Source organism: Hyperolius riggenbachi, chromosome 6 (assembly GCF_040937935.1).
Source record: "Hyperolius riggenbachi isolate aHypRig1 chromosome 6, aHypRig1.pri, whole genome shotgun sequence".
NCBI classification, from domain to species: domain Eukaryota; kingdom Metazoa; phylum Chordata; class Amphibia; order Anura; family Hyperoliidae; genus Hyperolius; species Hyperolius riggenbachi.
Window position 1 is genome coordinate 242,849,669 of NC_090651.1, and position 15,054 is coordinate 242,864,722.

At 46.0% G+C, this 15,054-nt stretch overlaps 1 protein-coding gene across 1 annotated transcript in view; it reads left to right on the top strand.

Annotated features, from left to right (window-relative positions):
- LOC137522699 (L-amino-acid oxidase-like) overlaps nucleotides 1-15,054 on the top strand; it is a 37,143-nt gene that overhangs the window by 11,872 nt on the left and 10,217 nt on the right. Inside the window, exons 2-3 of the mRNA XM_068242766.1 lie at nucleotides 3,981-4,090; nucleotides 9,617-9,818. Of these exons, the coding sequence (XP_068098867.1) occupies nucleotides 3,981-4,090; nucleotides 9,617-9,818 (312 nt within the window). The remainder of the gene's footprint in view (nucleotides 1-3,980; nucleotides 4,091-9,616; nucleotides 9,819-15,054) is intronic.

Sequence of the window (15,054 nt, forward strand, 5' to 3'; positions counted from 1 at the left end):
TCACCTCAAAAATACACTTTTCTAACTTGGCGTAGAGTCTATTCTGTCTTAATTTGTTTAGGACAAATTTCACATGGACCCTGTGTTCGGGGAGGTTATTGGAATAAATTAATATATCATCGAGGTATACCAGTACGAATTTACCCAATACCTCCCGGAATACCTCATTGATTAGTTCCTGGAAGACGGCGGGCGCATTGCACAACCCGAAGGGCATCACTAAGTATTCGTAATGCCCGTCGGGTGTGTTAAAGGCCGTCTTCCATTCATCGCCCCTTCTAATGCGGATTAGGTTGTATGCCCCCCTCAGATCTAACTTAGAAAAGATCTTTGCAGTAGTGACCTGCGTGAATAAGTCGTCTATCAATGGTAACGGATAGCGATTCTTCACCGTGATTTTATTGAGACCTCGGTAGTCGATACAAGGTCGAAGACCCCCGTCTTTTTTCTTAACGAAAAAGAAACCGGCCCCAGCAGGTGACCGAGAGGGCCGAATAAACCCCTTGGCCAGGTTGTCACGAATGTACTCCTGCATGGCCAACTTCTCGGGACCGGACAAGTTATACAGGTGACCCCTAGGGGGCATACAACTAGCACGGAGATCAATGGGGCAATCGAACGGGCGATGAGGAGGTAATTGATCAGCAGACTTGGGACAAAAGACATCAGAAAAATCGGAATACACCTCGGGAACACCCTCCACGTACACCTTGGTCTGACCCAATGTCACCTTTCCTAGACACTGTTGGTGACAACGATCAGACCATCTGGTTACCTGACCCGTGGCCCAGTCGATTTGTGGAGAGTGGGCCTGTAACCAAGGCATGCCTAAGATAATAGTGGAGGTTGACATGTTCAAAACGAAAAACTGTAGCTGTTCCCCATGCAATACCCCTATCGTGACCCTCACCTGCGGAGTCTGAGACAGGGGACGATCCCGTTGCAGCGGGGAATCGTCTACTGCCGTGACCTGAATGGGGGGACTTACTGGAGTGAGAGGAATACCCAACTCCCGGGCAAATTCAAGGTTCATAAAATTGGCCGCTGAGCCAGAGTCAATAAAAGCTTCAGTGTCCACAGACTTATCATCCCACGTAATAGTACAGGGGAGAAGTAACTTCTTCTCTTTTTGGGGTGAGAATGAAGTGCCTAGGGTGTCACCCCCCACTACTCCTAGGCAGACCCGTTTCCCGACTTGTTAGGGCAGTTTCGCACCCTGTGCCCTGCTTCTGCACAATACAGGCACAGTTGTTCTGTTATTCTCCGCCTACGTTCCACCTGGGTCAATCTTGATCGACCAATTTGCATGGGTTCGGGTGGTGGTGAGGCTGGAGAGGGTGACACCGGTGGAGATGCCGTTACTGCGGGCGTACCAGAAGGTGCCACATACGAAGTCACCCTGACCCGGTGACTGCCCCTAGTCTGCCTCTGATGGCGTAGTCGACGATCGACTCTGATGGCCGATGATATGGCCTCATCGACTGTTGCGGGCTCGGGTAAGGTTAGCATCAAATCAGAGACCTCCTCCGACAACCCAGATAGAAAATAATCCATCAGAGCAAAATTGTCGAATCTGGCGGTAACAGACCACCTACGAAATTCTGCTGCGTAATCCTCGACCGACCCTCTGCCTTGCCGCAAACGTTTGAGCTTCCGCTCTGAAGTTGCCGCAAGGTCAGGGTCGTCGTATATTACGGCCATAGCCTTAAAAAATTCCTCGACTGAGGTCAGAGCTAAATTAGTGGGGGACAGGTTGTATGCCCAGGACTGGGAATCACCAGTTAACAGTGTTTTAATGAAAATGACCCGTTGGGTCTCAGTCCCCGAGGATCAGGGTCTTAACTCGAAGTATGACAACACTCTACTCTTGAAATTCCGGAAGTCAGACTTGTGGCCGGAAAATTTATCAGGTACAGGCATACGTATGTCATCACTAGGAGGGAATCGCACTGAATCAACTGACGTCTGGAGGGTTTGCACAGAGCCTGAAAGGGCATCAATCAAAGCTTTGTGCTGGCCCAGTGCTTGATGGAGGTTATCCACCGAAGTGGCAAGCATACCCAGACGACCAGTGTTTGCGTCCATTTTGATTTTTGGTCTGGCGTTCTGTAATGATCGGTGGGCGCAGAGAGTATCTGATTACCGGTGATCTGCAGTATCACCGGAAATACAGATATATACCAGATTATAAGTGAACTGCAGTCTCACCGATAATCCGATATACAAACTAACCTCTGATCACCCGAGTAGAGTGTAGTGTTTGGTGTAACTGTAACACTAAGAGGACAAGGCCTCAATGCAGTAAGGAGTACTGCACAGATTCCTTCCGCAGACCTGAGCTCTCCAAGACGGGAGGAGTCAGACTGACAGTAGGAAGGGATATCTGAAAGTGACCCTCAGGAGGAAGGATCGCTAACAGAGCGAGGAACCGCCTCTAACGGTAAGGTCGGTTCTCGAGGTCGGACAAGCCAGGTCGTACACACACGGACAGATAAAGTACAGGATCAGGAGGCAAAGGCAGAGTCAAAGTACAGGCAGGGTTCAGCAACGGGGTATCAGAAATATCGGGGTACAAAATCAGGAGGCAGAAGCAGAGTCAAGGAACGAGCCGGGGTTCGGCAACAGAGTATCAGAAATATCGAGGTGCAAGATCTGAGTTCAGGAGGATAGTCAAGGCAGGCAAACGTCATAACAGATAATCACAATCAAACTAGTACTTTAGCTATCAACAGAATCTAGCTTAGTGTAGGATTACAGCTCCAGCTGGTCCCGGCACACTAACGGATCTAACTACGGATCTGGGTGCTCCCACATATGTGAACGCAACGCCAGACAAGGAGCAAGTGAACAACCAGCAGTATATATACTCTAGGACCTTTCCAGGACCTCCCTAATTGCTGGTCCAATGGGAGCAGTGGAATTTGTCAGCTGACCCAGCTGGTCAGCCGACACCCTTCTAACTGCTATTTAAACTCTGCCTCTGTGCTCGCGCGCGTGTAAGTCTGAATCTTGGTGGACTATCAGTCCCAGCCACACCAGTACTGTTTTGCAATGTATCTAATGCGGGGGTCGCCTCTGATGTGGATTCCGCCGTTACCAATGCGGATTCCGCCGCACTGCCCATGCGGCATGCGGCGTTTTTTCCGCGTTGTGACGCCATGCTGGACGCGGAAACAGCCGCCTCACCTCGAGAGACGGCGGCCTTTCCGCGTTTCCTCACAATATATATATAAGAATCTATAAGCAGCGTAAAGGATCACCTGATGAAATATAAGAATCTATAAGCAGCGTAAAGGATCACCTGATGTAATAAAAAATGTATATATTTTTGGTGGTAAAAGAGTGCACCTCCACATATATAGTGTAGACCACACAAAATATTATATATAATAATGCTTAAAGAGGAACTCCAGTGAAAATAATGTGATAAAAAAAGTGCTTAATTTTTACAATAATGATGTATAAATGAGTTAGTCAGTGTTTGCTCATTGTTTTCCTCTCCCTGATGTACATTCTGACATTTATCATGTGGTGACATTTTACTGTTGGCAGGTGATGTCACTGGAAGGAGATACTGCTTGCTTTTTTGGTAGTTGGAAACAGCTGTTATTTCCCACAATGCAACAAGGCTCCCACAGTGTGATGTCAGTACCTCAGTGCTGTGAGGCGCTGACATCATTTGTGGGAAGGGGTTTCACCACAAAATTAGCCATATGGACCCCCTGATGATCCGTTTGAGGAAAGGAAAAGATTTCTCATGGTAAAGGGGGTATCAGCTACTGATTGGGATGAAGGTCAATTCTTGGTTACGGTTTCTCTTTAAGAACAAGTTCACTTAATTCATAATGTGATGGACTTGCTAACACCATACAATGTCATCAGTTGATGGGTCATTTTTTTTTTTTTTAAGTGAATGAACACATGAGGATAAACCTCCAAAGGAAGCAAAATAATTAATGATCCTCTATGTTATACACCAGGTCACAATCTTGGAAGCCAGCCACCATGTAGGCGGACGTATACAGACCTACAGAGAATCAGATCTCTGGTATGTGGATGTGGGACCAATGCGCCTCCCTGAATCTCACAGGTATCATTAAAAAGTTTACAACTTCTTTTTTATATTGCTGAAAATATTTTTACTTTAACAGTATCATTTTACTGCCACTTTCTATCTTGTGATAAAAAACAAGGCGACGAGCCTTAGAAGAATTCTACATTTTATGTTTCCAAGCTCCGTAAGTGTACTCCCCATTAATTTTAAGATGCCTCATAATGATGTTAAATGAGGATTCCTGAATTATAGCTATACAGAGTCCTAGAGAGACCTGCCTTCTTTTACCTCCTAGTAGTATGAAAAGAAATGTTACCCCTGTTATAGTTTTTGACAGGTAAGGCCCCGTTCACACTTGCGGTTTTGTAAAAACCGGAACGGATGTCCGGACCGCACCGGATCCGGACCGGACCTAATCCGTACGGTTCCTATCCGGATCAGGTCCGGATCCGGTCCGTTTGCATCCGTTTTCCGTGCGGTATGAACACGGTTGCGGTCCGGATCCGGTTTCTTAAAGAGATAACAACCTGTAAATACCTGGGGTCTGGGAGGTCAGCAGAAGCTCTGGGGTCATTGTTGGAGACAGGTGGACGTGTGGAGACCATCCGTGGATACAGAGACTGCAGTTGGGACCATGGATCCAGTCATTTTTTACTCGTACCTGGGAATTCTCTCCTTCCTGTTGTTCACCTACTACTATGTGGGGAGAAGGCCTCACCTCCTCGTTATCAGACATATCATCAGACATGTTGCTGCCAAAGAGCTCCAGCATGAAATCCCTGCTGCTCCACTCTGTGAACGCGGGGCCCATGTGGTCCCCATCCAAAATGGCCACTAGAAAAAGCATAGGAAGTGGGGTAGAACGTCCGGTTTTTATAGCCAGTGTGTTGTGCGCTCTCCGGTTCTCATTGGTTTGTATTGGCCGGATGCAACAGTCCGGCTCCGCTCCGGATACGTCTGCCGGAGAAGCCGGACCAAAAGATAGCGCATGTTGGATCTTATGCCGGAGTCCGGATCCGGTCCGGCTCCGGTCCGGACGAAACGGACGCATGTGAACGGACGCATAGACTTTCATTGCTATGCCGTGCGTCCGTTCCGCATGCGGTCCGGCTCCGGCACTGTGATTCCGGACGGCGACCGCTAATGTGAACCGGGCCTTATTGTTAAAGCGTCACTGTAACAACATAGGCCTCAATTCACTAATTAGTTTAGACTAGTCTACTGATGGTTTTTAGTCTACTGGTGGTTTGGTCAGTTGCATCAAAGGGAATTCACTAATAATTACCAAATGTTTTAGACCTGTTTTTAGACCTGGTCTAAAACATTTTGTAATTAGGTGGGTAAAGCAGGAGAAATGATCAAAGGATGCAATTGACAAATAAGTAGCTATGACTGACATCCTTCCCCCCTGATGAGCTCTCCCCTCTGGATAGAATCCTCACGTCTAAAATACCTCACAGAATTACTTTACCAACAGAAATCAACTAGTCTAATCTCTGTCAGAAAAAGTGGGCGTGGTTACTCCTTGTTTGCCTTTATGAATTGCATCTTTTGATCATTTCCTCTGCTTTACCGACCTAATTACCAAATGTTTTAGACCAGGTCTAAAAACAGGTCTAAAACATTACACCAAACCATCAGTAGACTAAAAACCATCAGTAGACTAGTCTAAACTGCTTAGTGATTTGAGGCTATAAGTAGAATGCAGTACATTATTCAGGATATCCACTTTTATGGTAATTTTCCTGGTTTCAGCTTCAGAAACACTTCCTATATATATTGTGAGCTGAGGATATATAGTGGGTGCTGGGCTTCCTGGTTTAAAGGGGAACTGAAGAGAGAGGTATATGGAGGCTGCCATGTTTATTTCCTTTTAAGCAATACCAGTTGCCTGGCCATCCTGCTGATCCTCTACCTCTAATACTATTAGCCATAGCCCCTGAACAAGCATGCAGCAGATCAGGTGTTTCAGACTTTAAAGTCAGATCTGATAAGACTAGCTGCATGCTTGTTTCTGGTGTTATTCAGATACTACTGCAGAGAAATAGACCAGCAGGGCTGCCAGGCAACTGGTATTGATTAAAAGGAAATAAATATGGCAGCCTCCGTATACCTCTTACTTCAGTTCCCCTTTAAGCAGCCTTTTCAGGTACAGAGACCAGTCCAGTGACTTTTATTCAAACAATGGTGTGTTTATTGGTGCTATTCACAGATACTGTATATACCCAGGTGCAGAAAAGGTGCTTTACAAAAAACAAAAATCCAAACAAAATCCTAGCCATGTCTTGGCTCTAACTATACAGTATATCCACTCCTTACTATTGACTACACAAGTCAAAATGTCCTGAACCTTTTAGCTTCAGTCAGACTCAGCCTGTCTACACACCAGGTAAAGACTTGTTCACACTATGGGCTTGATTCACTAAGACAAATAGCATGCCTTATCAAAGTTAGCACACCTTATCAAAGTTAGCACGCCTTATCAGAGTAGCATAGTGAGCACTGCGAACCCGCAGGATGAGTGGAGCTCTCGTTATTGCCAACTAGCAGGCATAAGTTCACTATACTACTCTGATAAGGCGCATTAACATTAATAAGACGTGCTAACTTTGATAAAGCATGCTTTTTGTCTTAGTGAATCAAGCCCTATGAGCATTCTGAGCTTTTTAAAATTGCTAGCATTTTTAAAAGCACTGAAAAAGGGCTTGTGTAATGAAATCCAATTCGATTTTTGCTGTTTTCTGGCCACACCCCCTTCAGCACCTCCCTTTTCCTTAATAACTTATTTAATGTCCTAACTAGAGGCGATGTGCCTGGATATATGTGTTTTTTTTTCCTTGCACTTCCTGTTTGTCTGTCTGCACACAGAAAATCCCTAAGGGCCCTTTCACACCAGAGGGCTTTTTCGGCGTTTTAACGCCACAGCCGAAGTTGGCGTTTTCTAAGGTAAAACGAGAGTCCATAGACTTTCATTTTACCTTTCACATCTTACGCTGCGTTTTGGAGCGTTGTGTTTCAACGCTCCCAGGAGCTTTTTTAGGGCTGACCGCAGCGTTTCTCTTTACAATTGATGGTAATGTGTTGGCGTTATATGCCTTGAAAACACCTTGAAAACGCCTGCAGCCAAAACGCAGAGTTTTAGCCTTTTTACCACTGCCTGTAGTGTGAAAGAGCCCTAAACAAAAAATGGTAACAAAATCGCTTGCAAACTTTTGTTTGTGGGGAGGTGATACAGAAGTACACCGATCTCAACTGTATGATAACTAAAATCATGAACATTTAATGCGCAGTCTAATCTTACTCAATTTATTTTACAATTGTTTTAATAGATGCTCACCACCAAGTTTCATTTGTGTTCACCCTGTATACATTGCATGTCAGCACAGAAGTGTATTCATAATAAATAATTACCGTATTTTTCGGACTATAAGACGCAATTTTTCTCCCGAAAAATTAGGGGGAAAAAGTGACTGCGTCTTATAGTCCGAATGCTTGTTTGCTTGTGGTCCGCAGTGGGGTGGAAGCAGCAGCAGCGTGAGCGACATTGTAAGCGGCTTAGGAGAAGCCGCTGTAATTATACACCGTGCTCTCTTTGATCTTTAATCCCCCCGAGCGTGCCCGACAGCAGCGATACACCCAACATTGTTATTATCCACAGGGCGCTTGCTTTGATCTATAATCCCCCCCAGCTTGCCCCGCAGCAGCGCCATACACAATGACTCTAGGCGGCATAGGAAAGCCGCTGTGATCATTAACAATGTTCTTTCAACTTGCCCAGCGTCAGCCCCGTTAGCCCGCAGCTCGATCTCAGCTGACAAATGATGAGACACTTTAGCCGCTATAGCGGCAGCCCTGTTAGCCCGCAGCTCGATCCCAGCTGACAAATTACGATACACTTCAGCCGCTATAGCGGCAGTCCTCAGAGGCTTCCATACTTGCATTGTCATCACATGACCCGACGGGTCATGTGATGACGCAAGTAAACAATGCAAGTACGGAAGCCTCTGAGGACTGCCGCTATAGCGGCTGAAGTGTATCGTAATTTGTCAGCTGGGATCGAGATGCGGGCTAACAGGGCTGCCGCTACAGCGGCTGAAGTGTCTCATCATTTGTCAGCTGGAATCGAGCTGCGGGCTAACTGGGCTGCCGCTATAGCGGCTGAAGTGTCTCATCATTTGTCAGCTGGGATCGAGCTGCGGGCTAACGGGGCTGCCGCTGGGCAAGTTGAAAGAACATTGTTAATGATCACAGCGGCTTTCCTATGCCGCCTAGAGTCATTGTGTATGGCGCTGCTGCGGGGCACGCTGGGGGGGGATTATAGATCAAAGAAAGCGCCCTGTGGATAATTACAATGCCAGGTGTATCGCGCGCTGCTGTGGGGCACGCCCGGGGGGATTATAGATCAAAGGAACAGCATTGTATATAATTACAGAAGCTGCTCCTATGCTGGTTAAGAACACTGTGGATCTCATGGGTGCTGCTGATGTCATCCTACTGTGCACTTCCTTAAGATCGCATGAAAACTCTGACCAGACACAGCTACTGCCACCCAGGCGAGATCACGTTTGTTGTAATTGTATTGGTTAGTGTAGCTGGGCAGGGGGGGGAGTTGTGTAGTGCAGTGTAGCTGGGTGGAGGGGGTCAGCAGGGGTTAGTGAAGTGTAGTTTAGTATAGCTTGTAATGGCAGCAGGGGTTAATGTAGCTTGGCAATGTGACAGACATCTTAGGGGGAGGAAAGGTCCATAGGACGCTCCTGGACCATGCATGCACCCAGGTTTAGTGTATTTTTTTCCCCCCCAGGTTTTGCCCTTTAAACCTAGGTGCGTCTTATAGTCCGGAGCGTCTTATAGTCCGAAAAATACGGTAGCTTTATTGTTGCAGATGTCAGGTGCTGATCTTCTGCTGACAATATCTGAAACTTTTAAGCACTCATGAAATCCTTTTACTTATTTTAATAGATTTTAATAGATTAAAAAATGGTCAGTGGGGAGAGATACAGTAATCATGTGATGGTCCAGCTGCTGCTTCCACCATACCACATGCCTTTCAGTATTGCAAATGTGTCATGTGGGGGACTTACCACTAGAAAAGCATTGGTGCTGTCAGACAGTGAGCTGTTCAAACACCTACCCAAGTGATGAAATTGTCTGGTATTGTTTTATTGAAGGACAGTTATGTGATACCTCCTTGCTCTGGTGGAAGGAGCAAGCATATAACTGCCTCTTCCCTAGTGCGTGAGTAAAGGGATTTTTGCCTATCCTATGATGATCTTGTACCTTATTGATGATCAACATTGCATGCATTAAAGTAATAAAAACATCCATACTAAGTTTAGATATTTTAATAAAAACATAGAAGATCAGCACAATTTATTAAATTCCCTCAATGTCTCCTACTCCTATTTTGTCCTTTTTCTTGCTTGCTGGATCTTCAGCCTTCATGTGTACTTGTGCCAATGTTTCCTCAGTGACACACCATAAATACCGCTACATATAAGTGGCACTGACTGAAGAAAACAAGCTTGAGAAAGAGTTTCATATAACATCTCTTGAATTTTACAGGCTGGTAAGGGAATATGTTGATCATTTTGGGCTGAAGATGAATAAGTTTATTATGGATACTGAAGAGAATGTGTACCTGTTTAAAGGCATTAGACACGTGCAGACGGAAGTGACAAAAACACCAAACATGTTTGGGTTTGCGTTATCACCTGAGGAAGAAGGGAAATCTCCTGATGAAATGTCCTCTTCCATGTTAAAAAAGGTAACGATTGTCATGGAGTACAGTGCTTAGAACTACCATCAGTATATACAGCACTTCTAGAGGACACACTCTCTTTGGCATAATTTGGTGGGCACAAGTGGAGATGGCAAAAATGCATTGGCTAGAGATTCAGGGCGCATTCACAGTGGGACGTTATTGTCCTGCGTTATAAAGTCATTATAATGCACAGATGCACTGTAATGTTAACCCTATGCGACATTCAAAGTGCGACGTTAACGTTACATTATAAATGTTGCGTTATCGTAACTCACTGCTTGCAGTGCATTACCTCTAAACATAGATGTTAAATAGATACAGAGAGAATACTTTTCATTGCCTGTATGCTCCACTGTACCTACTGTATGCCATGGTAACGCAGCGTTAATGTGCGTTACCACGTGGGTTTTTTTGCGTTGCGTTGTAATGCTGCTTTGCGAATTTAACGTCACATTACAACGCAACGTCCCACTGTGAATATGCCCTCAAACATTTTTAATGTACTCTGAGGCTAATTAATGTAATTATGCTGTCCAACAGACAGACACAGGGTGCGTTTCGGTGTAACAGCCAGGGCTGGATTACTGGCAAGGCCACAAAGGCCATGGCCTTGGGTGCTGAAAAAGAAGAAGGGCAGAAGGTTGACAGGACTTGGGGAGAGATAAGAGGCCACATGTCAAAATAAATCATCTCTCCTGCTCTAAAGCTGCCCTTGCTTACTGCATGCACAGCCTAAACTCCAGGTGTGTGATGAGACAGTGCTATATCCTTATGATCCAGGAACATACAAGATTCAGTTTAGTACCAGGGAAGTAGAGAATAATTTCTGATCTGGTAAGGTTTCCTGCACAGAACACATTCACGGGATTATAAGCTCCACTTTAGAACTCAAGCTGAACTGAACAGTATAGCTGGTCAGACTGAGACTCTGTGAATGAAGCCCTCCATTTCTTCTTCTCTTACATGAGTCACTGAAACAGGCTTTTCCTCCTGAAAACCAGTGATTTCTAGTCATGGTGTTGGACAGAATGCTATTGGGTGGATGCGGTTGGTGGCAGTGGCAGCGGGCCTTGGTCGCAGGAAAGTACAAATCCGGCCCTGGAAACAGCCGCTTTGTAACACGGCTTACCGCACTACAATGTTCCATCTATGTGATGTTCACAGTGCGACAGGTGTGTTGAGGTATAAGGGGTTGCGTTATGCCGCTGCTTAACGCTCACGTAAACAGTAAAATCAATCATACTCTTCATTGACTGTATGCTTCACTGTACCCGGCGCAATGTGTCGATGTGTGCCGGAAATGCAGTCCCAATCCATTGTATTGCATTCTTGCTGTCACTGGAAACACAATGGCCACTGTGAACTTAACTACCTGCGGACCGACGCAGTACAATTCTACGGCGGGCAGGTGGAGCTGCGGTTCTGACTGGATGTAAACTCTGCGTCCCATTCACCGTCCCTGCTGTTCCCGCTTTCGCTGATCTGTCCCCGCCGCAATGTGCTTGCCCTGCTGTCTCTATGACGGCAGAGCACTGTGAGCTGGGCAGGAGCTGTTTTCATTGGCTCCTGGCCCTGTCATTCATGTAAGCCGTTACCATTGGCTTACATTGAGTGACAGGGTCAGGAGCCAATGTAAGTGGCTCCTGACCGGCGCACAGCGATCTGCCGTCATAGAGACGGCAGAGAGAGGAGCCTGCGGCGGGTACAGAGCGGCGTGACCGGCGGGAGCGGCGGATGTTAGCGGCGATTCGTCGGGAAGCGGCGGTTTACTGTACCAGCACCCTCTGGTCCTTAAGGGGGCAGAGGGTGCTGGTACTGAAGTGGTTAATCAAACTCATTAAATGGCACACCTAATGTAAAACATCAACATTTGATTGTAGATGCAGTTGTACTAGACAAAATGTGTCTGATGGAGGATGTTCTGGAGGTCAGGAATAGCAAAGTCTGTAAGCAGGTGGCAAACGAGCATCAAAGATAGACAGGCCAAATGTCAGGGCAGGCGGAGTTCAGGGATAACCAAGGATCAGGACAGGCAGAAAACAATCAGGAATGGTATAATAAGCTGGGTCAGAAACAGGAGATCAATACTGGAATCAGTGATTGGTAACAGGAACATAAGCCAAAGTTGACAGATCAATCAGCACAGTGTACACCCTGAGGCTGCCTTTTATATGTGCTGCTCTTCGTTTTTGTCATGAATCCTCATGCCTTGCCTGTGCACAGATGGAACAATCATCCTTGCAGGTGCATGAAAACCATTACTCACGTGCATATACAGTAAGGCGTAACACCATGGGATGTCACACGCCAGAATAAACAAGCAAAAGAGTGGCCTGCCGGCTGCCGCACACCCGCACGACAGAACGCAGAGGGTTTGGAACGTAAGCATGATATACTGTACAGTGCACAGTTAAAGATTGATAATTATATCCACACCACTTAGTGGCTGGTACAATTCTCTGGAGATCATCACAGGATAAAGAAACCTAAAACATAAAAAAAACCAACAACAACAACAACTCATGACCAACCAAGCTCCCATACTTATGGGTCCCATGGCCATCTCTATGATTGCTATAGCTAGTGTTATGTTTGAAGCTCTAGTCTCCTTCCTGAAAAGTTAGCAATCCATACAACCAGTTTCAGGAGGCCATTCCTCCTTTCTTCAGCCAAACCTGAAAAAAAGGGGGGTTTGCCTGAAGAAAGGAGGAATGGCCTCCTGAAACTAGTTGTATTTGTTACATTAATTAAAGAATCAGTTACTTCCAGCACTGGTCTCCTGTGCTTTCTTTCAGCCACTTCAGTGCTACTGCTCACCACCCAGCCACTGCTGTGGTGTATCTGAACCGGGTCCGTTAAAAATGGCGCCGGCCAAATAATGGCGCCAGACAGTGAACGAAAATGTCTTCTAAACGAAAAATATCGTTTTATGTTTTTTTTTCGTTTTAGGTGCAGGCTGGGTGTCTAGTGCAGGCTGGGTACCATAATAGGAGACCTCAGATCAGCGGCGACATGTGGCCTGCCTCCCTCCCTGCAGAGTGCGAGCGGAACGTTAGTATGAGAAGACTCAACGGGACTTGACATGTCTGCAATGTCCGCTTCTCTCCCCGCAGCGCGCCGAGCATCATCTACTAGGTAACAGCGTGTCTCCTTACTGTGACGCGCCGCCGCCAGTACGTGCAGGCGCGTCACAGTGAGGAGACATGCTGTTACCTAGGAGATGACGCTGGGAGCGCTGCAGGGAGAGAAGCTGTCATCGCTGGCATGACGGATCCCGGTGAGTCTTCTCATATCTAACGCACCGCTCGCACTCTGCAGGGAGGGAGGGAAGGGCATTAGTGAGATGCAAAAAGCAAAAACATAAACGAAAAATATCGTTTAGGACAACGGCGCCATTTTTTAACAGTCAGAAACGATAAAAAACATTCTACAATAATTTCCTATGAGGCGCCATTTTTATAAAAACGATGTCTGGCGCCATTTTTAACTAGACCCATCTGAACAGAGTAGTGTGTGGATTGCTAACTTTTCAGGAAGGAGACTCTCCCTGCTAAGGGATTGAGTCTCATACAGCCCACAGGTGCCTGCAGCTCTGGTGTTACAGCCAGTGCTGGGACACCAACGGCTACAAACCAGACAGACAGCTGCTCCTGATATCCTGCTTCAAGCCACAGGATCCCTTTGGACAAAGAGCCTGCTTCTGACCTGGTCCCTGGTCTAAGAGGGACAAAAGCCTGCAAGCTGATAATACCCATAAGGGCATATCAGCCACCAAATCAGGTGAGATCTGTCTACGACCGGTTGGTTCCCCTTTTATCATCAGTCTTCTGAGTGCGCTCTTTTTGTGTTTTTTTCCCCTACCCCATGTCCTTTATAGATTTATCTGCCACTGCAAGTGGACCACACAGAGCAGCACCGACTTCCATCACCCGACACATCATCTGCATATCGAAGACTAATTTTATCCAGCTCGCTCCCCCTGTTCTCATTTCAGCACGGGGGTTATTTAAGTTTACCTATCTGTCATATCATATAGGAGACACACACAGTGATATTTGAGAAGTGAAATGAAGTTTATTGGATTTACAGAAAGTGTTCAATAATTGTTTAAACAAAATTAGGCAGGTGCATAAAGAAATAAATGCTTCCTGTAGGTTCCAATGAGTGTCTGGATTCTGGTTGAAGGTACAGTATTTTGGACCATTCCTCTATACAAAACATCTCTAGTTAATTCAGGATTGATGGTTTCCGAGCATGGACAGCTCTCTTTAACTCACACCACAGATTTTCAATTATATTCAGGTCTGGGGACTGAGTTAGCCATTCCAGAACATTGTACTTGTTCCTCTGCATGAATGCCTTAGTGGATTTTGAGCAGTGTTTAGGGTCATTGTCTTGTTGAAAAATCCAGCCCCGGCGCAGCTTCAGCTTTGTCACTGATTCCAGGACATTGGTCTTCAGAATCTGCTGATAATGAGTGAAATCCATGCGTCCCTCAAATCTAACAAGATTCCCAGTCCCTGCACTGGCCACACAGCCCCACAGCATGATGGAACCACCACCATATTTTACTGTAGGTAGCAGGTGTATTTCTTTGCATAACACCCCCAAATAACTCAATTTTAGTTTCATCGGTCCACGGCACCTTATTCCAAAATGAAGCTGGCTTGTCCAAATGTGCTTAAGCATACCTCAAGCAGCTGTGTTTGTGCTGTGGTTGGAGAAAAGGCTTCCTCTGCATCACTCTCGCATACAGCATCTCCTTGTGTAAAGTGCGCTGAATGAACGATGGACAGTGACTCTATCTGCAGCAAGATGATGTTGTAGGTCTTTGGTGCTGGTCTGTGGGTTGACTCTGACTGTTCTCACCATTCGTCGCTTCTGTCTATCCAATATTTTTCTTGGTCTGCCACTTTGGGCTCTAAAGTGGATCCGAGATAAACTTTTACTCATTGCATAATTGTTTTCCTTTCATATAGTTTATAGGGCATTCCTCAAGCCAAATACTTTTTTTTGTTTTAATACTCTAATTCTCTATAAACTAAACAAGCCTCACCCACAGCTTTTTCAGAGAGCCTTGGCACTGTAGCAAGGGCTTATGGGAGATCAGTCTGGGCAGGAGGAGGAGGAGGAGGTTACTAGCCAAAGATTTCAGAGGCAGAAAGGAGGAGGGAGGAGGAGAGCAGAGTGAATTTGTCACAGGCAGAGAGCTGGAGATGCTATCCCCTTTGACTGTGTG